Here is a 25,303-nt window from a genome sequence, read left to right on the forward strand (position 1 = left end):
TTCCTATAAGCAGCCACGATCAACAAGGGACAAAGTAGGAGATGTATGCAGAGATTGTAGGTTCAATTTAACCAGCCCTGGAAGCCAGATGAGTCACATCAGAAATGCACCTACCACAGCCACGGCTTCGGACGTCAGCATCTGCTCCGTGGACAGGGTTGTGAAGTAAGCCAAGTTTGTCAGCACATAAACCAAAGTGACTACAGGTAGTGAGATGATGATAGCCAGAGGCAGGTTTCTAGGAAGAAAACATCAATTGTAATGCAGCTCGAGCTCAGGAGACAGCTGCTGACAGAGAGTGCTGAAGGCTCACGCTGCAGCCCTCCTGCACTCCGAGCTGGCAGGAGCCGTTCTGCTCCTCCATGGCTCTCCAGCATACACAGCATCACACTGCTTTCCTCCAGAAAACGGGAACAGCCTGGAGCTGACAGAGTAAAGGATGATGGCAGAAGGGGTTTTTCTTACAGAGGGAGACTCTGGCTGTCTGGGCAGCAGTTATCCATGGTCACCGTCAAGGCAATCAAGTAAAACTAAAACCTCACGGCTCTTGGTAGCTAGCAGCATTAGCACAGTCATCCTCTTTGGACAGAGGAGATGCATTTGTGCTGGTGGCTTTTTTGTGGGGGATGGAAAGAGCAGGGGTTGAGTTGGTTGCTTTTAAGCTCTAATTCTATGCAGCTGGTTGAACTCAGAGAAAATGAGTTCAGCCACGGGTTGAGTGGAGCTGCAAAGATGAGGCTGCGTTGGTGCAAACGTGCCTTTCCCAGCAGCCTAACCTCATTTGTGAGCAGAAACTGAAAGAGGAAACCCTGCTTGATTCCCCATATAATTGGTCCAAATTCACAGGTGGCAAGACTCAAATGCCATGGCTGCATCCAGAAGACAAAAAAATAACTGCAGACTGCAAAAACTTCCTTTAACTGTGTTTGTCAAGAAAAGAGCACACCAATCTTGGCTCCCAGCAGGCACTAATCTCTACTGGGGCCAGCCAGGAGCGGGCTCTGATCCCAAAGCCTATGCTGATAGGAGGGCTGCACCTTCCCTACAGGCAGAATGGATCTATCAGTGATGCTCTGCTTTGGTGCAGCCCATCCTCACCTCTCCAGCTCCCTTGGCACTGCCCTGAATGGCACGAGCAGTGCAGAAAGCAGCCTGTTGCTCGACAGAACAGGAAGAGCACATGACAAATGCGTGCCTGCACATTGTTGTGGGAGTTTACACAATAAAGCAATAAAGCTGTAAGTGCCTCCTCTTTGCCTATAATTCAGAGAGGTGCCATGCCAAGGAAATAGGACTCTCCAACAACGCAGATAATATCAGCAGCACAGGAATCCAGTGTAAGCAACAGCCCTTCTCAGACAGAGATTATAATTCCCCTTCCCTTAATCCAAGGCAGAACAATGCCATTAGCCTGTTTCCCTAGAAAGAAACTTAAGCTTCTGGGCTGATGAACAACCCATAACAACACACGCAGGATAGCCACAAAGAAGTTTCCCTCCCAGGGAAGTCACCCACCTGTAGGGATTTATCATCTCTTCTGTAACAAAATTCAAGTAATTCCTGTAACGTGAAAAGAACAGCGATAAACTCAGGTTAGTAAATAAAGCCTTCCACCCCTATCTGTCTACAAGGGAGTTTTAGGTGGGATAGAAACCAGATCTTGCTGTAAAACTGACAGTGGGTGATGCCTAGTTGCAAACCTGCAGAAATGCAAGTCCTGGTTGCTGCAATTTGCACCATGCTGCCAGCTGCCCTGCAAGAGGGAAGGAGAGCTGGCTCAGGGCTGGTGGCAGGGTCAGCCTCTGGGCAGTGTGATGGTTTTCGCTGCAATTTGAGCAGCTCCTTGGGCTGCTCAGTGCTCAAAGGGGCTGATAGTGATGTCCTCCAGGAGTTTGGTGCTGCCACGGATGGACACGGCCGTCTCCCCGCTTTGCCATGCCTAAACTCATCTGTAAGCATGCAGGCAGTCTCTGCTAGAGGATTCCACACTCCTGCTTTCTTCTCAGGAGATAACAAACAATCCATCATCTGCTGCCTTTCTGCTTCAGTGAGATGGCTGGAAATTGCACGTGAAGAACAACTACTAACATTACTAGGGGAACCCAGAGCATCCATCTGCCTCACTGCCCTGGTAACAACAAAGAGTGGGAAGGTCCTGGGTGATGCAAACACAGCCTAGGGACAAACGGAACAAACCGAAGTATTTAACATTAAGAAAAGGAAGAGGACTGCATCTTACCACCCTCCGTAGGCAAAAAGACCACTGTACAAGGCCAGCACAATGTTCCCCACGCCCACTTTTGTGTCTTTAAAGGAGCACTCAGGAGTCAGTCTCGTCACATCACCTACAGAGGAAAACAGGAGGAAAAGATTGATGCCAGACACCTGATGATCACACTGATGCACTCTGGTGCTGTGTTGGAGAGCACCTGCACCCACTCAGATTGTGCTGACTCCTCCAGTTTTACAGTGCTTGATTCAGTTGGGGTAATGCACCAAATAATCGGGCCCAGATCTGCCCCTGTTGGGCAGCAGGCCATTAGCAAGCAGTCAGACTTTCTCACACAACAACGTGCTATCACCAAGGTAATCTCCCAGCTATCTCCCCATGAAGAAAACACTCTGGGGGCCTTCCTGCTGGAAGATGCTAAGCAAACAGATATGGTTGCATTGTTCTCTCAACTGAAAGCTGCTTTCGTTCGATAAAAACCCCAGGATTTCCTCCAGTTCCACCTGATAAAGCAGCGGGTTGTGGCAATGGCTTTGATTGTGGGAAGTTAGCTTTTTTAGGGCTTGAATATCAGAAGTTAGCTCTTTTAGGGCTCGAGGATCCAAAGTTCCTGTTATGGAGCTGGCTTTTGAAACAAGAAGCCATTAATAGAGGACTCGATTGTATACTTGGTCACAACTCCCCCAGTGCAGCCAAGGGTTTGTTTGTTTTGCTTCACAACGCTCTGCAGCTGTTTTGTTCCCTGCCTTTTGATGTGGAGGCTCTGTGCTTGCCCCGTTGGTGAAGTCACGCTCCCTTTGGTGCCCTCGGTGAGGAAGGAAGGGGAGCAAGCAGGGCTCAGCACCACACCTGCATCCAGTCTGCAGCCACAGAGCCCTGGCTGCATGCAGGGAGCCCCATCAGCCCATGTGATTCCTCTTAGGGCACAGATCTTTGCTAATCGCCCAAGCCACTGCATCACATGGCAGTCAGCAGCGCCTGCAGCTTAACTCTTCTGCTCTTAGCACAAGGTGCCCAGCCCTGCAGGTGGGGAAAAAACAGGGTATGAACAACACGAGGTGTTTTTCAACTCTTGCAGTATTTTCTTCCCCCCTCACGCTGGGAAGTTTCACACTGGAAGTGCCACCAACAGCTCCGTCTGTGAGGGTAGATAACAAGGATGCCTTCAGGGACCTTTAAACATACAGCACTCTGTTCCCAGCAGAGAGAAAGGGCCAGGCTCTGGTCTGCTGGGGGCGTTTCCCTTTGTGGGATTTTGCTAGAGACTGCTCTAAACCCACGCCAGTGATGTGAAGCTGTGACACAGAGCTGTCCTACATGTGGGAGCATTGCATCTCTTGCTCCATCCTTTCCATCCCAGGCGTTGCCCCTCTTCACCCCATTTCTCCCTCCTGCTGAGTCCCACGCAGAGCTCAGCACCCTCTTTTGCTACACATCTGCAGCTGGGAGCAGATTACGAAAACAAGTACAAAAGCAGGGCAGGGGGGCAGAGGAAAAGAGGGAAGCAAAGAGATCAAGCAATACTGTGACCTGTCTAGCATCAGCCAACAAGCTGATGGAGGCTACAAAGCAGGGCCCAGCTGCCTGTTTCTGAATGAAACGAGGAACTGAAACAGGAGAGCTGTGTGGAAATGCAGACTGATGCAATGCTGCAAAGTTTAACCTCAATTCCTGGCTTATGAGTTCAGTCACATCATCTTAATGTAGCATTAATGCCCTGGCCTGGCTCTGAACAATGGAGCTGAGGTGGGTGTGCATGGGATCACATTCTGCTCCTTCCATCCCACAGCCTCAGCTCTCCTTAGTTTATTTTCAGCACCTCCTGAATAATTACCAGTCTAATTCTTTCCAGGTCTTTTGTTATGGGAATAAGCTACACTTTTTGTTAACAGGGATTTTAATTAGTTGCTGGAATCACATGCTGATGGTGTAGGAGAGCTCAGTGGGCATTTCAAACAGCCCTTGGGATGTCTGCTCCCAAAGACCTGCTGACCCTCTGTTCTCACATTCACTCTTCTGTCACACCTGCAGGTTTCACTCTGTGTCTCCCAACCTCCCCAGGCTGTGCGTGGTGCCATCAGGGAAGGGCTGAGCTGGCACAGCTGCCCAGAAGGGGAGAAGAGCACAGCAGAATGCAGCATCACAAAGCAGCAGCCGCTTGGGAATGGCAGGTTTCTTCCTGGGCTTCTGAACATGCCCACTCTGAAGATGACATCTCAGCTCAGAGCTGTCCTTTCAAAGCTCCATCCTGCCCTGCCAGAGATAGTAACTGACTTGTGCCTCATGGCAGTGTGGTCACAGACATAGCCAGCACCACATCTTGGGGCAAAACAAACCAACCAACCATAGACTGCCAGAAAGGGATGCCACCTAGGTGGGCTAAGCCTTAAAAGACAGCAGGTGAGCTCCGACTGCACCCACCTGGAGTTGACTTTGCTAACAGCCACCCCATCACCAATTAATCAGAGGTTCAAGCAGCTGCTAGACTAACTCTTGGAAGAGAAAGCTATCAATCTACATTTGCTGCAGAAGACCTGGAGACTGAAAAAGGTCCCAGGAAGAGCCTCCACGTTCTTAGGTTCACCCACAGGCGACTGCTCTTGGGCCATGGCTGGAGACTGGGGATGCTGGGCTGGGTGGTGCAGCTCAGTCCTTCTTACCTCCTTCCTCTAACACAGACACTTTCCCACCCTGCTGTTCAAAACAGAGGGATGAACTTCTGCTCCAGACAGACACTCCATCTTGCCCTTTCCAGCCCAAACGTGCACAACTCAAGCCTCTAGGCAGACTTGGGATCAAATCAACGGGTACAAATTTGCAGCTGAGATTGCCAACCACGGCAACGGCTGTGCAAGGGCTTTGTGAGCAAACCCATCCCAGGCTGCAGGCAGGGGTGTGCTCTGCTCAGCCCCTCAGCTCCTGCACCCATTCCATCCCACCGCCAGCTGCTGGGAGCAGGCAGTGCCCTGTCCGTGCCTGGCACCCTGGTGCTCTGAAACCTGGTTTGAACTGGCTGCTCAACCGCACTCTGCTCTACAATTAACCAAATTAAGGTAACAAGCTCTGACAGAAACCCCATTTGCTGATCTTGCCAGCTGCCAAGACTCTGGTAATTGCACCAGTGAGCAATGGGTCACCTGGGGCCTTTCAGCAGGAGGGCCCTATTTCGGTCCATGCGCTGCATGTTCAGACCCTTCCTCTGAGAACGTTCATTGGCACCCCAGTCGTGTCCGCTCCAGTTTTAATAGTGCAGTAATCTTCTAATGCAGAAAGCAGTTAACCATAATTATTTTTAACTTGCCTAAACAGCGAGGAGAGGGAACACAGACATCTAGGGAACTCAGCAAGGAAGGGGGGGGAGGGTATCACCCTGTCTCCCTTGTGGGGAGAACTGAGCCAAAGAGGCATGCGCTGCATATACAAAAAAATGCATTCACTTGAGACATTTCCTGAGCAAAGTGCAGCTGACAGGCCAAAAAACAAGGCAGCAAGGAGCACGCTAAGGCCAGGAGCATCCCCACAGCTGCACCCAGCACGTGCCCACTCGTGTTTCCCTTATGGCGGTCACCAACCTTCACGCTGCTGCTCTCCCTGTGCAGCTATTAAACTCGGATCCCACGGTGGCCCAGCTCATGGGTGTCTGCTTACAGTCTGAAAGTCACCATTGCAAATCTAGCACTTGCAGAGCGTCCAAGGAGAAGGCAGAGCTCAGGGGTTACACTCCCGATTCTCACTGCTGGCTGTGGATGAGTTCTGACGCTCCTTATTTCAATTGCTCCCTTCTGTCCTATGGAAAATGCCTCTCCCAGAGCAGGGAAGCTTTGTAAATGCTGTTCACAAAGAGCTGTTATTTCTCCTTTGGGTCTGCGCTGCCAGATCTGCACCCACACAGCAAGCTATGAGGTCTATTGAGGCATTCAGGGCATCCAGAACCTGCAAAGGAGTTAGCTGTTTGCTGGAGCTGTGTTCATAAGCTAACCCACCACACGTGTTCCTAAACTCTGCTTTGCACCCTGATCTTCATGGGAGCTTGCCTATCTCCATTTGCTTCAGACAAAAGTCTTCCTGAGCAGTTTCTGGAAGCCCCAGAACGCACACTGCACAGCTCCTTTCCAATGCTCCATTTGAGCACTGGGCCAGATGAGACCCTGTTACCTTTTCCACCTCCTCTCCATCCTGCTGATATCATCAAAAACGTCCCCACTCTCCTCCCCCTGTGCAAACACCTCCTGATTTTCCCAACCTCCGTGTCTGCCACCTTAACATCTGCTGATGAAAAATAAATAAGCAGACCCAAAAGCAGCATCAGGGGCAGCCAGGTGTGGGCACAGAGCATGCCGTGCCTTGTCCAGGAGCCAGGAAGCAGAGGCAGTGCAGAGAGCCTGGACAAATAGGGTCACTTTGATCCTCGGTACAATAGGAAAGGTGTTTCCTAAATGCCCCTTGTCCACCCCGATCAGAGCAGATGAACAGCAAGGTGCTAACCCCAAACAAACCACCCAGGGGGTTTCCAGCCACTTCCCATAAGCTTGGCTTTATTTTGTTTATCTGCACAAAGGGTTCAGTCCGCATCCATAGAAACTTGTGATTGGGAATGAAACAGAAAAATGTGCCACCTGACCGGAGAGAGGGCAAAGAGGGGCTAGCTACAGCCAACCAACTTCATAAGCAAGGCAGCCAAGAGCATTTAGGGTGGACACATCACCTGCCTGTCTCTCAGATCCCTAGCATCAGACACCCAGGCCATTAATTACAAAGTCATTAACTGTGGGAAAGGATCAGTATAAAACACAACGCACGTACAGAGCTGCTGAATGCATCAATACTCATCAGGCATGAATGACTGCTTCTCATGCAACCAAAGAGACCCAGACAGAGACGCAGAGAAGCAAACAGCAAATGCCAAAGCTTTAGCTGCTCTCTAGTTAAATACATCTGCATTGCTGGGATAGCTGCACTCAGACAACTGAGAAGCCAACAGAGCCCCTCCTGTCAGCTGCCTCACCACCCACCCAGCTCCCACCAGCTTGGAACAAGGCCAGGGGAGGACCACTAAGATGATCAGAGGGCTGAAGCACCTCTCCTATGACGAAAGGTTGAGGGAACTGGGCTTGTTTAGCTTGAAGAAGAGAAGGCAGGGAGAGTTCATTGTGGCCTTCCAGTACTTGAAGGGAGCATCTAAACAGGAAGGTGAATGGCTGTTTGTGAGGGGTGGATGGTGATAGGAATGGTTTTAAACTGAGACAGGGGAGGTTTAGGTTGGACATTAGGAGGAAGGTTTTCCCCCAGAGGGTGGTGAGGCACTGGAACAGGTTGCCCAAGGAGGCTGTGGATGCCCCATCCCTGCAGGCATTCAAGGCCAGGCTGGATGTGGCTCTGGGCAGCCTGGGCTGCTGGTTGGCGACCTGCACACAGCAGGGGGTTAAAACTACACGATCACTGTGGTCCTTTTCAACCCAGGCCATTCTGTGATTCCATGACCAAAGCAGAACAGCCAGGCTGCATAGCACCAACCTGCCGTGCCCACCCAGCCTCAGCATCTGCATTCACCATTTGGCTGAGGATGAAATCAAAGATTAGAGAGCGAGAGGCCCGTAAAACATAATTGTGTTGTAACAGCCCTCCAGCTAACGTTAAGATGCCTGATTAATCCCCGCCATGTGCTTGATGTGATTTAAAGGTGCAGAATGCTGGCAGCCTTCCCAGCCCATTCTCTCGTGCTCTCCTTCAGTGCAGCCTTCCACTCCCTGCGCCCTCTGCTAACAAGAGGGTGAGTAAGGGAAGCACAATGGCTTTCCTTCAAAGCTTGCTCTTAGTAAAACATTTTTCTGAATAATGAAATGTGAAATTCTGACTGCCAACGTAACAAGAAACAGCATGGGTAGCTGCAAGGCACGCTTCGTTGCAATCTTTTGTATAAAAGCCTCAGCCCCAACTTGCACAGATACAATTAAAAGCTGGAGGAATGTTTACTATCCATAGGCTTTGTCTCTCACCAAAGTGGATCTACAGTGCGAGTTAGTCACCATATAACTGAGTGAACACCCATCTGGCTTGGCTTTGTCCTCCAAGCTCATCTCAAACACCCACAGCTCCACCAGCAGAAGGTTCCCATATCCCAGGTTGGGTCCTGGAGCACAGGCACCCTCCCTGCATCACTGCATCCAAATCTCAGCTACCAATAAGGCAGGTCGTGAGGGATGGGGCAGAAAATGGGAAAGCATCTCTTTGTAAAACACCTCCTCGATATCCATCAGATTGACTCGTGGTTTTACCCCGTGAACACAAGAGGTGATGAGAACTGGTCAAAAGGAAACCTGGGGCAGCCCTGCCCTCTGTGCTCGGAGCTGCTCTCCCTCCTCTGCTGTTTGCTGAGTTCAGCCCCAGCTCTTGGTGTGGATTTGGCTTTAAGGGGCTTTTCTTAGGTACTCAGCTGCTGTCACTACTGGCAGAGGAAAAGAAAATCTCAAAGGAATCATAGAATAGTTTGGGTCGGGAGGGATCTCGAGGATCATGAAGGCCAACCTCCCTGCTCCATGCAGGGCCACCAACCTCATATCTAACACTAGACCAGGCTGCCCAGGGCTCCAGAAAGACCTGAGGGAGGGAAAGCTTAAGAAATTTAGAGATAGAACTGGCAAAATAACCTGGCTGGGTCTTAATTTCTGCACTTTCAGAAGCCCTCTCACACTGAGTTTAAAATTTGCCACCTTTAAATCCCTATCTGCAAAGGGCAATAGGGATGTGGGGAGTGCCAGTGCTGGCTGACACAAACAAGATTCCCAGCCTAGTCAAAATTCTGCATGGGAAATGTCTGGAGCTGGACGTGCCCACTTTGTCCTTAGCTCACCCCGTGCTGGTTCAGCAGGCGCAGCTCTGCTTCCAACAAGCACAGCAAAGGAGCCAGGCAGCATAATGCTGAGATCTAAGATCAAGAACCAGGCATTGAGATGGGAAAGGGACAAATCCTTAAGCATCACTAAGAGAAAAGGTTGACAATCCTTTCTGAGATGTGATTCAAGACTTCTGACTGAGAAGGCTGCTGGATTTCCTCTCATGTAAGAAGCTGGAGTGCCAATCTGTAAGGATGCACACCTTGATTGCTTCGCTCCTTCCAGCTGAGTCCTACTGCCTGCTCACCCAACAAACAGCATGGTCAGAAAGCAATGGAGATGGCTGGACAGAAGACAATCTGAGAGCTGATTAAAAAAAAACAACAACAACGCCTAGTTCTTAGTAAGAGGAAGGGCAAAAAATGCTTATCTTGCATATGCAAGAAGTTGTTTATACTGCTTAAGAGGGACAGGCTGCAGGGTGGTACAGCTGGGGGAGAAATATAAGGTTTTACACATTAAGTCTGGGACAATGAACTTATAAAGCAGCACAACTTCAGTCATACAAATGCTTTTCAAAGTGTAACTTGTGAGTTAGTGCACTAAGTGCATCCCAAGGGGTTGGATTGTACTGAGCCAAGCGTCCAGAAGTTGAAAGGCTGCGTTAAGTAGGAAACCAATTTCTCCCCTCCTTTTGAAGTTGGCATGAAAGGAGATATAAAACAGCTGTCTGCAGAAAGATCACAAGGAAAGCCTGTGTTCCGTGTGGTAATATTGCCACACACTTATTTGTCTTGAGACGTTGCTGCTTTTTGGGAAATAATGAGCATGTTCAATGGAAGGATAACAAGAAAAGCCCAAAAGCTGAAGGTGGGAGGTCAGTGCAGAGGAGGACACACTTCTGTGAAGCCTCAGAAGTTTCCACATTTGAGCAAGAAAATGTGGGATTGCTCCTCTTCTGTTTATGGATACTGTAAACACAAAACAGCAATGGGAAAGTAAGGACTGAACTGATCAGCAGTGCTCCAAAACTACAGCGTCATGGGAACACACGGCCCCTTCCATGGCTGAAATCTCAGCACCAGACTCCACAGCACAGAACTCATTTGGGCTCGGTGTGCACTTCACCCAACAGCAGCCAGCAGCGTGGGACTGAGCTGGCTGTGCTGGGAGCCCTCTGTGCAAGGAGCATTCGGGCTGGGATAAGAGAGCAACAAAAGCAGGATGCTGGCTCCAGGGCTCGGATCACCCACCTACCCAAGAGGTTAAATGGCCTCTTAGAGGAAAGTTATCCATTTCAAAGTGTCAGCACTTTCAAAGACCAGCCATCTAGTATTTCTGCTGGAGAAGATCCAGCAGCTCTGCATTGTAGTAGCAGTGTGCAGCACATCCTCTCCAAGCAGACACGAGGGCTTCAAGGCATCAGCTTGTCTCCCTGCTTTGAGACAGGTCTGCCTTATTAAACAACTCCTGAGAGATGTCTATTAATCTATCCTTGCAAATCTCTGGACATCCTACTTGAGCTCTGCAGTCCAGCTGAAAGTGTTTTCCTGAAGCCTGATCTAAAGTTTCCCTCGTCTCAAAGATGGCAATCATTTTTTCTCATGGTAATGAAGACAGAAAGCAGTGCTTCCCCATTTTCAACATGCTGCAAGTGATGATAAGAAGAAAAATCTGTCCATGTATCCTTGATACAGCAGCGTTGAGTCACCTGGTGTGATCTCATAGAATCCTATCGCAGAATGGCTTAGGTTGGAGGGGACCCTAAAGATCATCTCATCCCATGGGTGCCAGCCTCCCGATGAGGCTGCCCAGGATCCCATCCCACCCAGCCTTGAATGCCTCCAAAGATGGGGCACCCACCACCTTTATGGGCAACCTGTTCTGTTCCAGTGCCTCACACCACCCTCTGAATAAAACATTTCTTCTTAAAACCTAACCTAAATCTCCCCCTTTAGTTTGAAGCCACCCATCCTTGTCCCATCACTATCAGACAGTGTATAAAGTCAGTCTTCCTCCTGCTTGCAAGCTCTCCAAGTACTGGAAGGCTGCACTGAGGTCTCCCCAGAGCCTTTTCTTCTTCGAGCTGAACAAGCCCACCTCCCTCAGCCTTCCTTCATAGGAGAGCTGCTCCAGCCCCGACAATCATTGAAGAACAGCTGAGAAAGCTGCAGAAACTAAAAGGAAGGGTATATTCTGAATGATTTACCAGAGAGCTTGCAACTTCCATTAGGAAGTTCATAAAATCCATGTTAGACTATGGGCAGAAACCCAGGCAGTATGCTGTAAAATAGGAGCTCAGACAAGCAGCAGTGTGTCCCTGCATACAAATATTGGCTCTCTAAGGAATGTCCCATTCCATCCCCAGACTGCCACTCTGATCCAGTCTCCTTTATCCTGAGTGCTGTGCACACACAGCAGAAAGAGGTCGTTGCCTTCAGATGTTACGGTCTAACTCCTGCTTCTCGTTGTGTTTTCTCCCTGCCTTAAGCAGCCAGGTGGTGTAGTGGGAAAATAAATGTCACACGAAAGGAGCTGTATGGCAACAGCTCATAGTACCTTGAGACCTTACAAAAAAAACTTACAGCTGTAATAGGTTTCATACTACATCCACCCCAAAGATGCACGCAGAGGGAAACAGCTTCATATATAGTACAGCTTCAGCTGAGAGCAGCCTTTCTGAGACAGCACAGAAGGTGCAAGCCACGTGCTCAGCCCTGCCCCTGATCCTGTCTGGCTGTGCACTGTGCCAGGTCAGCTAAGGGCACGAGAAAGCAGCATTGAGGACAGCTCTGCAGGAGAGAGCTGCACAAAAGGCTCCATTCACAGGTCAGAGGCATCGCTGGCAGCCAGAAAACTGCATAACATAAGGAGAGGAGAAGAACTGGAGATGACAAGTTACCAGGAGGTAAAGAGCTAGTGGCACAGGTGGGTATGGAATGTTACACACAAGACCAAAAACTTGTCTTGTTTACAGAACCAGGGCAGGGAAGGGCTCAGCCTCAACAGAAGGAGCAAAGACACAGGGGGAGGGCAGGGGATTCTGCGCATGCAAATTAAGATTATCTGCAAACAAACAAACAAAGTTGTAAAGACCTTACTAGTAAAACATGAAAGAACCAACAAAGGCTCATTTTTACTTCTAAGAGAGAAAAACGTTTGGCAAAACAGGGGAGATATGAAGAGGAGGGAGGTGTGTTTTGTGATAAGCCTTCAATAATGTTCCTGCTGAGTGCAGGCACTGAGCTGGAAGAAAAGAAAACCTCTGATAAAGCAAGAAATTCTGCAAAGACAGCACTGGCTCCCATAGTTGAAACAGGAATTAAAATACCAACACGCATATCCTCCTCACAGAGAGGGGAGGGATTTCTATATGTCCACTTTGACTAAGCAGGGCTGTGCTGGCCACTGAGAAAACTCCTTTTGCTTTTCACAGAACGGCCCTGGTTGGAAGGGACCTCAGGGATCATGAAGCTCCAACCCCCCCCACCACAGGCAGCATCACCAACCTCCACATCTAATGCTAGACCAGGCTGCCAGGACTTCATATAACCTGGCCTTGAACACCTCCAGGGATGGACGGGGCATCCACGGCCTCAACGGGACAGCCTGCTGCTTTTATAAAAGCAAACTAATTAAAAAAAGCAGCCAGTAAAGCACATCTGTACTCATTAGCTGATCAAAGGGGTTTGGAACCAAACGTTTCTGTAGTTTTGAGGGGGTTTTATACTTGCACGAGGCAAATAAGCAAGAAAGAAAAAAAGAAAGCAAGCTTCTTTTCTTATCTTCCCATTTCTATCTATTTGGTTTTTTGAAGCTCCAACTCCAGACCGCCCTCAAAAGGAAAAGGAGACATACTCACCCTTTGCAATCTGAACGAAGCCAAGAATGATGATCAAAGCCAGCGCCAGCAGCTTGGCTGCAGCAAAGGCATCCTGAACACGGGTAGCAGCTTTCACACTGTAGCAGTTCACTGCTGTGAGGAGCACTGCAAGAAACAGACAGGACAGACACGTCAGGATTCAGCAAAGTACCGAGAACAAATCAGGACAGATCAGCATTTGCTTTTTGCTACAGCCCAAACAAACTAGAGGAGTGCCTTATAAATAGATGCACTCCACCAAGCTCACAACTGCAGCCGTGTGCGTTGGTTTTGGGGTTCTCAGGGCACTGCCATCTTCCTCAACTGTATGCCAAATTTTGGGTACCAAACGTCACGTTTTGAGCTGCGTCACCCAGGGCCTGAAATAACAACTTGTCAGACACAACACTGCTCTCCATACTCCTCCATTCTGTGCTGGGTTTCTACAGCAGTGTGAATGAAGCACACGCTTTTAGGGACGAGGAACCGTCCTTCTGCATTGGAAAAAAACATTTCTGAGGGCATATAAATAAAAGTGGTGACTGGGGCCAATGGCATCAAAGCAGTCCTCTGCTATCCCTGCCCAGACAATTGATGTTGTAGCTGTGCGGAAACATCATGGAGATGGCTGGACAGCTTCCAGAACTGATGTATTGTTCCCAGTTTAACAATAGCACCTAAGAGGCCATCAGGGCCACTCTGTGCTGCATAAAAATGAAAGAAAAGAAGGCAGACCTGACACCTTCAGCAAACCATGAAACAAACAAAGCCCACAGGTCAGCAGGGCAAATGGGAAGAGAACCCAGAGCCAATGAAGCTCTCCTCCTGCACTCGACCCACACAGCCCATAGTGCCAGGAAGGTCGCACAGACTGTCACAGCCACTGCCAGAGCATGTCACAGAGACAGGCAAATGTCACACAGGGAATGCTGCTGCCCCACGTGCTGGATGTCACCCCTCACTCCCTGCACAGTGCCCATGGCAGGCCTCCACAGCCAGCCAGCCAGCAGGACAGACGTCATCTCGCCTTCTTTAGGCGCAGGCTTCTCCTCCCCGGGCTCCGAGCCTTTCCCACTCAGATTGCAGTTTGTATTTTTACCCCCCCAGGAGCCAGGCAAGTTTTTCTAAAGCTGGTACAGGATGGAGAGCGTCCAGAAGTGCTGCCCCATTACGGGACGTGCTCAAACACAGCCCGGCCACTGCGCTCCTTCATGTGCCTGTCACACATTGCAAGGCTCTTCTCACCCTTCACAGCACCTTTTCGCATAGCCAAAGAGCTGCTTTGCAAAGCACCCAGGCTCAGGTCACCTTCCCTTGGTCACAGGCTGCACTCATGTTTTAAAGCCCAGAGCATCTGATGGAGGTATTTCAGCCTTCATCAGAGGAGATGCGAGGCAGCCCATCAGCACAACGCTCTACTTGCAGTACAGGGGACTGCTGGGACAGACTGCTGCCAGGCAGGCTAAGCTGCACGTGTGCCACAGACAGAGGGGAGGAAGGCTGATGGGGTAGAAGGGAGAAATACAGCAGCTGGACGGCTCTATCACTGCCCAGTGAGAGCGCACTGTGCCCAACACACACAGCATCATAGTGAAAACCACACCACGCCCCTACTCTGAAGCAAGATGACCCCCAAATTTTACAGCCGTGCCCAAACTGATGTGGGCACCAGCCCAACTTGAGGCAGTAGGATGGAGCAGCAGTGCCTTTGCTCTCTGGCTCATGGCACACAGGATCATTTTCTTGCTTGTCAGCTGCACAGCTTCACGTTCTGCTTCCAGGGAGGGCACGAGGGGAATATGCACACCAAACTGCAAACTGAGAAACGAAATGATGGGAGGAGGAACAAGCACTGACATTTTAAAGGGTCATATGGGCTTACAGTCAGCCTCCATCCTTACCCTGAGTGACCACATTGGTAAAAGCTCAGGGAAGCACAGGGAGTCCACAGCAGGGCTGGGAATAGCCATGCTGGAACTGATGAGCATGCTCAGATGCACCCAGGGCTGGCTGCAGAGCCCAGTCCCCAGGGACTCCAGTTTCTGGATCTGACAGCAACGATGAGGCTCACAGCTCCAGTGAATGTCACAGAGCCACAGGACTTCCTGGTGACTCAGAGCACACAGGCAAGAAGGGAAGCAAGTTGCATCATTCATTCACAAGGGTCTAAAAGCCTGCTATGGCCTAGCACCATGGCGACAGGCATCAGCGTAAGAGGATTTAGGAGCTGCCTACTGTTCAGCTCAGGGCTACAGGAAAAGCTGGTAGGGGAACCTTGGGCAGGGAAGGACACAACCAGTCCCAGAGCAGCACCCTGCCATGTCCCAGAACACCACAGCTGCTTTCAGGATTGTTGGGTTTTACTGTGCTTCTTGCAAAGCTTTATGGATCTCGTGTCATCTGAACACAAGAGAGCATAAAGAATGGAAAAGGAGAGAGCTGGAAATCTTCACAAAGAAAAGCGAAGGAACCAACACAAACTAAAAGAATGAAGATTTTCAGATACACTCCTTTCAGAATCACGTATTTCAGCCCATTTGGCACTTCGAGGAGCACGGTTGCTCGGCGGGTGGTGCTTTGGAACTGACCCAGAGCAGCAAGGCTGCAGGTGACAGAACAGTGCATTCTGGCTGCCCTGCACGTGACAGAAAGCAAAAGATGAGGAAAGCAGCACTCGCACCAGCACGTTCCCCCAAATATAACCCACTATCGCACACTGCCTTCACCACGTGCTGCTCAGAAGAGATAGGCCACATTGCAAAGACACCGCGTCCCCAGGTCCAGCAACACCGAGCAGTGGAGGCTGGGGCACATCTGCCTCCAACATCTGCTGAAGGGAACACTGTCCAGATAAACGGGGAGGAAAAAGGACTAAAATAGATAGCAAGGTCAACTTACTGTATGGGAAGGAAAACAGACAACGCCAAGCAGATATAATTCATCTGCTGGAAGCACCCCTGGTGAATCCTAACGGGGAGGATGAGCAGAGAACTGCAGATCCAGGACTCACTTTGACCGGCGATTAAGCTAAAAATAAACCTGCCCTTGTTTACAGAGGGATATTTAAAGCATGAGCTAACACATCTAAAAGCACATTTTCCCGTTAGTGAAGACAGCCCTTGGAGGTGCAACATGGACATTCTCTTCCCCATTTAGGCATTCTGTTTCTTTGACAATAGCGTGGAGGCTGAAGCAGCAGGCTGCCACCCTGGGATCGTTTTTCACCTTCTGGTTGTGTACGAAGCCTGCTGGTTGGGCTGTAGGGCTGTACATAAAAGGCAAAAGCTTCCACGCAGCTCAAAACCCGAAAGCAACACAAGCTTTTGCATTTAGCCCTTAAGAATATAGCGGTGCTTTTGTAAAAACAAGAAAACACTTTGAGCCAGGGACAGAACACGGCTGAGATCTTCTCCCACAGCAGTCGTGGTTCAGAGCCCTTCAAGTCGCAGCCTCTCTGCTTTGCTTTCCCCACCATGCAATAATATTTGTCTTTCCCAAACGAGTGCAGTAAAGTTACTACGCTTAAATGCTTTCCAACGTGAGATGGGTTCCAAAAACAAACCGACACAACAGACTGTCCCACCAGAACCACACAGACCCTGGCACACAACAACAGACTGAGTGCTTCCTCAGCAAAAGACAAATCCCAGCAGTTGCTCAATTTCTAAGGAGAGCAGAGCTCAGCTGTCCCAAGTTCCAGGTTTTATTCCCCTGCTCTGAAGTGCCCCCTGTGGAGCTGAGGGACTGCTGGCATCCCTCCAGTCACCTCAGACAAACTGCTTTACACAAAGCTGTGCTCTCACAGCTTCGAGGTCCATCAGCACATGAGTACAGCACCGGGAAACATTCAACCACACTGCATCTTCCTGAAGGTGCAGCTGCTGGGTGCTGCCAGGAAGCAGCTCTGCAACGGGGCAGCCCTGTGCTCAGTGTGACCCATGGGGCAATTCTTAGCAGGGATTCCAGGAATTATTCTTTGGATATGCATTCTAGCACCATCTGAAGTGCCACGATCTGCCTGACCCAGCAGCCCCACTCAAAAGGGCTTTGCATAATTGAGATAATGGGAGCCACAATGCTGCAAAGATCTCAAGTGTAAGAGGGTACTATTTTTTATTTTATTCCTTGGTGGAAGTGGAAGAGATGCTCACTGGCATTACACAGGGTGTTCTTACAAAGTACTACGCACCTTCATCTCCACTAGGGACTTCTCCTATGACACAGCCCAGCTATTGGGTGAGCTTCCCTCCAGGGCACTCCAGCCAGGCCAGCAGGTGAAGGTAACACCAGCTGACAGCCACAGGCTTTCCAAGAGAAATGAGGCTTCCCAAAGGTAACACTGGGTCCAGCTTCAATTATTTGCTCTGCCCTGGCAGTGTCAGCTTACCCCAGGCATGTCACTCACACTGTTCAGCTGGCATTCGCTGGCACAATTAGGTAATTTCCCCCTTACACTGGTAGGAACCAAGGATAAACTGACAAACACAACATAGGACCCAGAACAACATCCATTCCCCTTCATATTTTATGGGGATATTTCTTGAAACTTCCTTTAAACTTCCTTCCTTGAAGCTTTCCTAGTCTCAAGTCCCAAACACAGGATAACAGTGGGAATAAATCCCTACAGAGCAGATACAGAAAGGGATAGCAACAAGCCCACGATGAACACGCTGTAGTAACAACATCATCAGTGTCCAAAAAACTAAATACAGGAGGGAGGAAAGCTCCCCTGTGGGCATGTGCTTCTATCCAAAGCAAACAGTGGATGAATGGAGCGCTGACACAGGTACAGCAGGGCCCGGCAGTTATGATGCAATGGTCTTGGCAGTTATCCTTGTGAAAAGGGCAGGGCTGCAGCTTTCACGGGTAATGGAATGTGGCCAGGGATAGGAAATGGAAAAAAAGACAGCGTTCAGGGCGGCTCCATTTGAACAAATGCAAATGGACAAGCAGCCAACGTGGAGCTCTGTGTCCGTGGGGCATCAACGGATCCGATTCCAGCAGCCTTTGTCACCCTCTGACAGGGAAACAGAGTTTGCTCAGTACTTACCAAAGATCCTTAGCAGGTTTTCAGGTGAAACAGTGCTGAAATGGATGCTGGAGTTCTCGAGGCACTGGCACTGCTGCCCACACCACACTGTGTGTGATGTTATACGTTGCTCTGGGAGCTCTGCACAATGTCCCCATTGTCCTTTGTTTCACTTCCTATCAGTTTCCCTGGTCTTGCTCTGCAGTGCCTCCTATGTAAGTCCATATACACCTCCACAATGAGGAGGAACATGCAGAAGCAGCCTGCTTTAATACATAAACTCAACTTACTGCAAGTTACCCATGGTTTCTTACTCGTGATTCTGCAAGAGCAAAATGAAAACGCATAGCAGGGCAGGGAATTCATTGTGAAAGAGGAAGAATGATGGGGTATGCTCCACCTCAGCTTCTTCACCAGGAAAACAGACTGTAACACACAGAGGATGAATCACAGTCACTCCTCTTTATGTCTCATGCATTTCCCTTAGTCCGTGCAGCCGTACCATCGTGCTCCCATTTACCATCTGCCACGGGGTGATGCTGGTTTTCTCCTTGCAATTACTTACAGCACAGATCCCAGCTCCTTCCTTGCAACATCCTACAGCAAAAGCTGCTCCTTTCGCTCCAGAGTGAGCGAGCAGCCTCAGGTATCTATTTCTAGCAGCACAAGCTAACACAAGTTACACATACAAGGGCACAGACAGAAAACGATAAGGGAAACTTCAACCTGATAGATACTGAATGAAGCCCTGTGCCCCGCATAGCAGCGAACAGAAGAGACAGAAAGAAAACCTCCGCTGATATTTCTTCAAGGACAAGTCCTTGGAGAAACCTAACAGCCATTGTAATCAGTCCATAGTAGAGAAAGGGTTGGACTAAATGGCCTCCAGGGGTCCCTTCCAACCGTAAGGATTCTATGATTCTAAGGAGCAGACGGCACCAGAGAAAACGTGTCTATATTAAAACTGTCTTGCAATACTGCATACATCTTTGCAGGAGTTTCCAGCTTCCTTTACATTTTCCTTCCCAGAGGAATGAGGTGTGAGCACATCAGCAAGTAATAGGTGAGAAGAGAGGGCAAGGGCTGCTGCTCCTACTGGAGACGAAAAGTGGGATCCCTCCCAAAGCCACTGCCTCGATGCAATCAGAAACCCGGTGTGTCTCCAAAAAATGGCCTCTCCTGCCAGCTTCAACCAACCGAGGGAACACACAATGGGGCAGGGGGGCTGTAACCAGAACACAGGTTGGATATAGAATGAAGAAAAAAAGAGGAAAGAGGTATCTATACACCAGGGGGAGGAAGAAAAGGGTTAGCAACAAGATGTGTGTGATGGTGCCATCTCCAAACAGGTGGGAAGGAACAGAAGAATCACCATCCTGGATTAAAAAACATGCTTTCACTTCAATTCCTGCCAAAAGAGGGACTGCAAAGCTGCTGTCACAGTTCCCAGCTATCTCTGTTCCAGGAAGCCCCCGGTGCTGTATCAGACTTAGAACAGGCACCCACAGAAGTGAGCACTTCACCACGTATCACAGCTCCCAGAAGCAGCTACACCTGCAAATTTCCAGAATGCTGTAAGATAAAAATTAAGAAGCACTTACTGTACTGTCTTCCAAGAGCTGTGCCAACACAGTGCAGCACAGGGCAGCGAGGGAGCCCCAGGGAGGGCTGCACAATGAATGTCGGGTTTGCAGATACAGCAGACTGGCTCTCAAGCTGGACATCATCCCCATCATTTCACACAACATATCTTCACTGAGTTTGGACATTGAATCCAGCAGATCCATCATCATCCCTGCCAAGAGTTACCAGACCTGCTGAACGTGGATTCTTACCTGGCCCATGGTTACGCTGTGCTTACACAGAAGCACCTTCCCTTGACCACCTCTGACACCACACTGCGAGGCTGCTGGGATGCCTGAAATACTCTGCCACGTTGTTATGAATTGGACTGATCACAGGGAGTTTCTCTGAAAAAGCCTTCCCAATTTGTTCATGTTAGGAGAGCAAGACTCGGAAGGATCTCAATGGTGATGTAAATCATTCAAATACAATAAAATTTAATGGGACATTTGCTGTAAGAGCCAGAGGGGGATGCCAAGAAATGCAGGAGCTGCTTGCTGTGTTACAAGAGTGCTCCAACCCTCATCCATTTCAGGAGAGCCCAACGAGTGTCAGAAGCTGTTTTCATTAATGCTACTCTCTCTAATTAAATGCAGATTTAAGAAAGCAATCTCTACCTTGCAGCATTAGCCGTACAGCAGGGATTCTGCAAAGACCCCTTCCTTCCAACCTGATCAAACAGGTCTGTATTTACGGATGCAGCTTATAGTTACCTAATCCACCTTTCTGGAAGAGGAAAAAGAGAAGCCTTCAAAGCTTCACAACCCGCTCAGCACGGTGGGTTAATTCCATGCTGCAGAATAAACCTACCGTGAGCAGACAAGTGCAAGATGCACTTTGTGCTTGCTTTGCTTGCCTGATGAGCTCAAAATCTGCCCACAGCTTCACTTCAAACAACTGGCCAAACAGACTTGAAGTAAGATATCAGCACCAGATAAAAGACATCCTGCTTGCAACACATGCAGCCACTGAATATGGACTGTAATTTGGCAGGCATTCAAGGCACACACTTATGCACTTCCGTCAACCGCTGGATTTGGTGCCGTTCCCCTCCTGTAACTCACAGCACACTCAGGGCAATAGCAGGCACTTCCACACACAGCACGTGCTATGGGCACGACTCAGCTCTGCACGGGCTGCTCCTAATTCTTCTTAGGTTGTTCGTAACAAAAGAGATGAATGTGCGATGATGTTCCTGGAATCCCACGCTCGCAGCACTGTCCGAAATAATGTTTAAAAGCAGCAAAGGAGGTCTAAAGAACTTGGAAAGAAGATTAAAACACTGTAACCTTGGCAGGAGCAGATACTGCTGCAGCAGTATTGGGCTCTCAGTGCCAGATTAGCATATGTAATTGACAAGCAATGGAGGGTTTCAGAAGCTAACAGTCAAATCAACCATTTGATACTGAAGGGTAAAATTAGATGCAACTGGCTGCTTCCTCAAGCTTCCGGGGAGCAGATGACATTGCCAAGAAATAAGTGAATTACAGAATAACCTGTTATGCAGCACTTGGGTGGGAGGGTAGGCTGGGTGTGAGGATGTATGCAGGAAGAACAGCTTAGGACGTGTGAAACACCAGTCGAAAAAAAACCAGCTCATGCCTGGAAGTACCGTTATCCCATCTCCCTCCTCTACAGGGAATTTAATGCACGACACTTGGAAGTCCTATCAGATGTAGGAAACCTTTAAATTAACAGCTGGAAATACAAAATATGCATGTTATCTTTGCACTGCATCCCAGGCTGTGCCCTGTAATTTTTAATGATTTTTTTCTTAAAAATCATCAGCTCAAATCTATGAAATGTAACGCGTGCAGCCAATTGTAAACACAAATCTGAGCCACGAACACCAAAAGATACCAGAGATGTGCATTCGGACGGATGCTGTTCCACACCATTATCCAGACTATTACCGGGACACTGCTTCAGCAGAGGAACCACCAAATTAATATAATGGATCCTCATTTAACCACATGCACACCTGATGGTACATGAAGCGGGCTCCTTAGCTGGTCAGAATAGTATATTACATACATATTTTATATATATATTTTACATATATAATAGTATCAGAATAGTGATACTATAACATAGATGCCATCAACTATGAGAAGTCAGGACTTAGTAACCGTTCCTCCACCCTCTGTAAAAGGGATCACATTCATGACTTCTCAGCCCTGGGAGCATCAGGCATCCAATCTCACACACTCAGTGCCACGCAGTTGATGTGGCCACAAGCTATTTAAGTACTGGCTGAAACCCACTACCCACAGATTCTTACAGCTAGAGAGCACGAGCTGTTGTGCAACGAATGTAAAATAACCCAAATTAATGATGAACAGCTTGACCCATCTTCCTAGAGGAAGACTTTCTTCTAATGGATTCTTGCACTTGTTTGGCAGCCTTAATGAGCATTCATAACATCTTGTGGAGTAACTCCTGCATACCAACTGCAGATTACAACTCTGATTGCAGAAAGTATCTGTTTGAAGTTGAAATCTGCTTACCACCCACTTAGTTTTCTTCAGTACTTCAGGAGGAACCAAGCTCCCTATTCCAACTATTTTTCCTTTCTTTCAAGACTGTGATTTATTCAGATCACCTTAATGCCTAGGAATTCTATTTGTTTTTCAGGCGTTGGTGGGGATTTGCCTCTGTAACTCATTCAACTCTTCAACACCAGTAATACGTGCAGTCAAAACAACTTGCTTTGTATTTCTCCTCTTACAGGAACCATACGCTCAATTGCATTTTATGTTGAGACACAAGCTTGGCAAAGAATACGGCTGGTGCTCTTCTGGAGGTTGAGTGTTGGCTGCATAGTAGGTCAACTGTGCAGGGCCCAAATTCCCTTGTTCCTTCCCAAATTACTCTTTCCCCCTTCGAGATAGCCCAAACCATTCTATGACTAACATACCCTGTAGAGTACGTGCTCAAATACTTTTCCTACCCCAGAGCTCCTGGAAAAACAAACACCAAGTCAGTGGCTGCGGGTGTTCGGAACAACCCCGTAACAAAGTGCATCGAAGCTCTGTGTAACTCCCTCAGCCCTTGGACCAGATTTACTTCATTTGTTGTTCCCATCTCATGATGTGGTTTTGGCACCAGGCAGTAGGAAAGCTAACTCCAGAAAACAAAGTTATAGAGATCCGACTCACTGAAGGTGATGCACAATGAACTAACCTTGCAAAGCAATGGAGACAGAGATTTAACCCAAAGCATAAACAGAATGCTAACCAGGGGTTGTGAGGAGGAAAGTTTAAAGAAGAAATACATGAAAATGGTGCACATTTATAGGACTAGCAACTCTACCCTTGTTCTTTCAATCTAAAGGTTCAAGAACAAACTCTGCTGCAGGAAAACTGATTGCTAGCATGAGGATATTGCAGGCACTGATAGTACTTATCAGAGAAGCAAAAGCAAGGAGGAGACCTGGCGTCAAGATTCACGATGCAATCCATCCCATGGATGAAGACATCTTGCCATGGGCAATCCATTTTATACATCTATTTTCTGATCAGCAAAATGGGAACAGAAACACCTGAGCCCAAGTCTTCCAGCAAAGCTCCTGCAGATGAAAAGTCAGGTATTGGTAAAGACACAAAGATTTTATCAACTCAGCATGGCCTTGCACTGCACAACTTGGACGTAAAACAGTAAGAAATTCTATGCAATCAGCTTCCTAATGCTGTTGGCTTCTCAGCAAATAAATCAGGTGAACACCAAGTGCATGCACACCCTTCTCTGTGTCAGTGAAGAAAACGTTGCATATGATCAAAAAAGATGTAAAAGCAGATCTTATCCCAAGGTACAAGAAACCAACCAGCAGAGTTGTTTTCTAAGCCTGCTGCATCTTTATTAGATGGGAGGCTATATTTTTGTTTATAGACACATTCCATTTTGTTAATGGCTTGGAAGGAAAGCCCAAACATCTGTCCAGTTGCCTTGACGTGATGCAAAATTGATCCAGGGAGTAAGTTTCAGTCTTGCCCCCAAAAACGCACAGTTTGCTGCCCTGCCTGTTTCTTATTTTATCTGCTAGCAAGGAATATCAAGTATGCATCAAAGAGTTGGTCAGCTTGTGTATGAAGACGTTTACAGATAATCTATTACCCCCATAACGACTGCAACTTGTGAATGCCTGCAATCTCCAGAGGTGAAAGAATCTAACACAGCCTCCCCTTGAATGGCACAGACAGGGCCACCCCCAGAGCCGCAAAGCTACAAAGCATGCAGCTCTGGGCACCAAATAAATGCTTTATAAAGCCCTCACCAAAAGGAAGTATCTTGTGGGAACGCACATCTTTACAATGGCACAGGAACTATCAATAGAATCGGATGCTGATGGGCTAGGAAATAAGGAAAGAAAGGCTGAAAACTCTCCTGTATTCATGAAATGGGGAGTCTGGATGGGGTGACTTCACAGCCACAGAGGAAAGAAAAATGAGGCTCCACTGACAGCACCAGAGCTCAGAAAGCAGAGAAAAGACGAGGACTACAGCAGCATCTGCCATAGCAGAGACACTGATGGCCCAAAATGCATCATGGCATGCTGAACTCCTTGGAGAGGCAAGTGTCACGAGAAATAACGTCTGCTAGCCAAAACACGGCCAAAAAACAACCAAACATCCCAATACCTAAAAGCTACAAATCCAAAGCCTAGTTCTCAAGCACGGAAGCAGAACAGAGAAACGACTTAAAAGCAGTGCTGAAAACAGCTGGGCAGTGCAGCACCACATTCAGCACCGGCTGCCGGTGCTGCCCGTGATGGACATCAGCTGTGACAGACAGAGGGCTGCCCAGCAGAGCCCATCAATCGCAGTCCCCAGCGCTGCCGTGGGGCCGTTGAAATCCCACTGCAGTGCACAAACACGTTGCATTTACAGCACGCTGCTCTGCTGCGGTTCTGACAATCCTAAGGGTTCCCCAGCCCAGAATGCCAAATGGGGACTTATTTTCTCGCTTGGATTATTGGGGATGGGGTCTTCTACTCATATTGTTTCAAAAAATCAATTAAAAATCAGCCTGCGCTGCATAGCAAAGGAGAAAAGGGAGCAGCCCCCGGCACGGGCGGGTTGGGGAAGGCAAAAGATGGTAGGCAGGAGCCACGTGGGGCAGCGGGAGCTCGCAGGAACAGGGGAGAATGCGGGGGTCGCGGGGCTACTTACGGACACAGAGACAGGCTACCAGCTTGGCAGCCTCGTCAGGCACCGGGCAGGTGGGGAAGATGGGCTTCAGCAGGTAGGTGGCGAAGACCAGAGCTACGATGTACTGCGAGGAGGGTCGGATGATGAGCAGCTCTATCCAGAGCTTGAGGAAGGCGGGCAGGGAGCCGTACACCTCCAGCATGTAGGCATAGTCCCCGCCGGACTTGGTGATGGTGGTGCCCAGCTCGGCGTAGCACAGAGCGCCCACGATGGAGAAGGCCCCGCAGACGGCCCACACCACCAACGACAGACCCGGCGAGCCGGCCTCCCGCAACACCCCGGTGGGGGTGACGAAGATGCCGGAGCCGATGATGGTCCCCACGATGATGGCCACGCCGTTGATCAGCGTGATGGAGCGCTGCAAGGCCACCCCCTCACCATCGGCGGGAGCGGCGGTGGGAGAAGGCGTGCGGGCGCAGCCGTTCTCCTGAGCGCCTCCAGCCGCTTCCAGCATCTTCTCCATCGCCTGCTTCTCCTCCTCCTGCGCCATGGAGGAGGCCGAGCCCGCCGGGCTCCTCT

At 49.1% G+C, this 25,303-nt stretch overlaps 1 protein-coding gene across 1 annotated transcript; it reads right to left on the reverse strand.

The window, feature by feature from the left end:
* Positions 1–25,297, reverse strand: LOC104913072 (large neutral amino acids transporter small subunit 1-like). The gene is made up of 5 exons (XM_010718201.2): positions 24,746–25,297; positions 12,926–13,051; positions 2,240–2,345; positions 1,516–1,560; positions 1–238 (listed from the first exon to the last, which is right to left on the reverse strand). Exons 1-5 carry the CDS (start codon positions 25,272–25,274, stop codon positions 94–96), a joined length of 951 nt encoding a protein of 316 aa, XP_010716503.1. The 5' UTR covers positions 25,275–25,297; the 3' UTR covers positions 1–93.
* Positions 25,298–25,303: the final 6 nt, after the last annotated feature.

Source organism: Meleagris gallopavo, chromosome 13, assembly GCF_000146605.3.
Source record: "Meleagris gallopavo isolate NT-WF06-2002-E0010 breed Aviagen turkey brand Nicholas breeding stock chromosome 13, Turkey_5.1, whole genome shotgun sequence".
Lineage (NCBI taxonomy): Eukaryota > Metazoa > Chordata > Aves > Galliformes > Phasianidae > Meleagris > Meleagris gallopavo.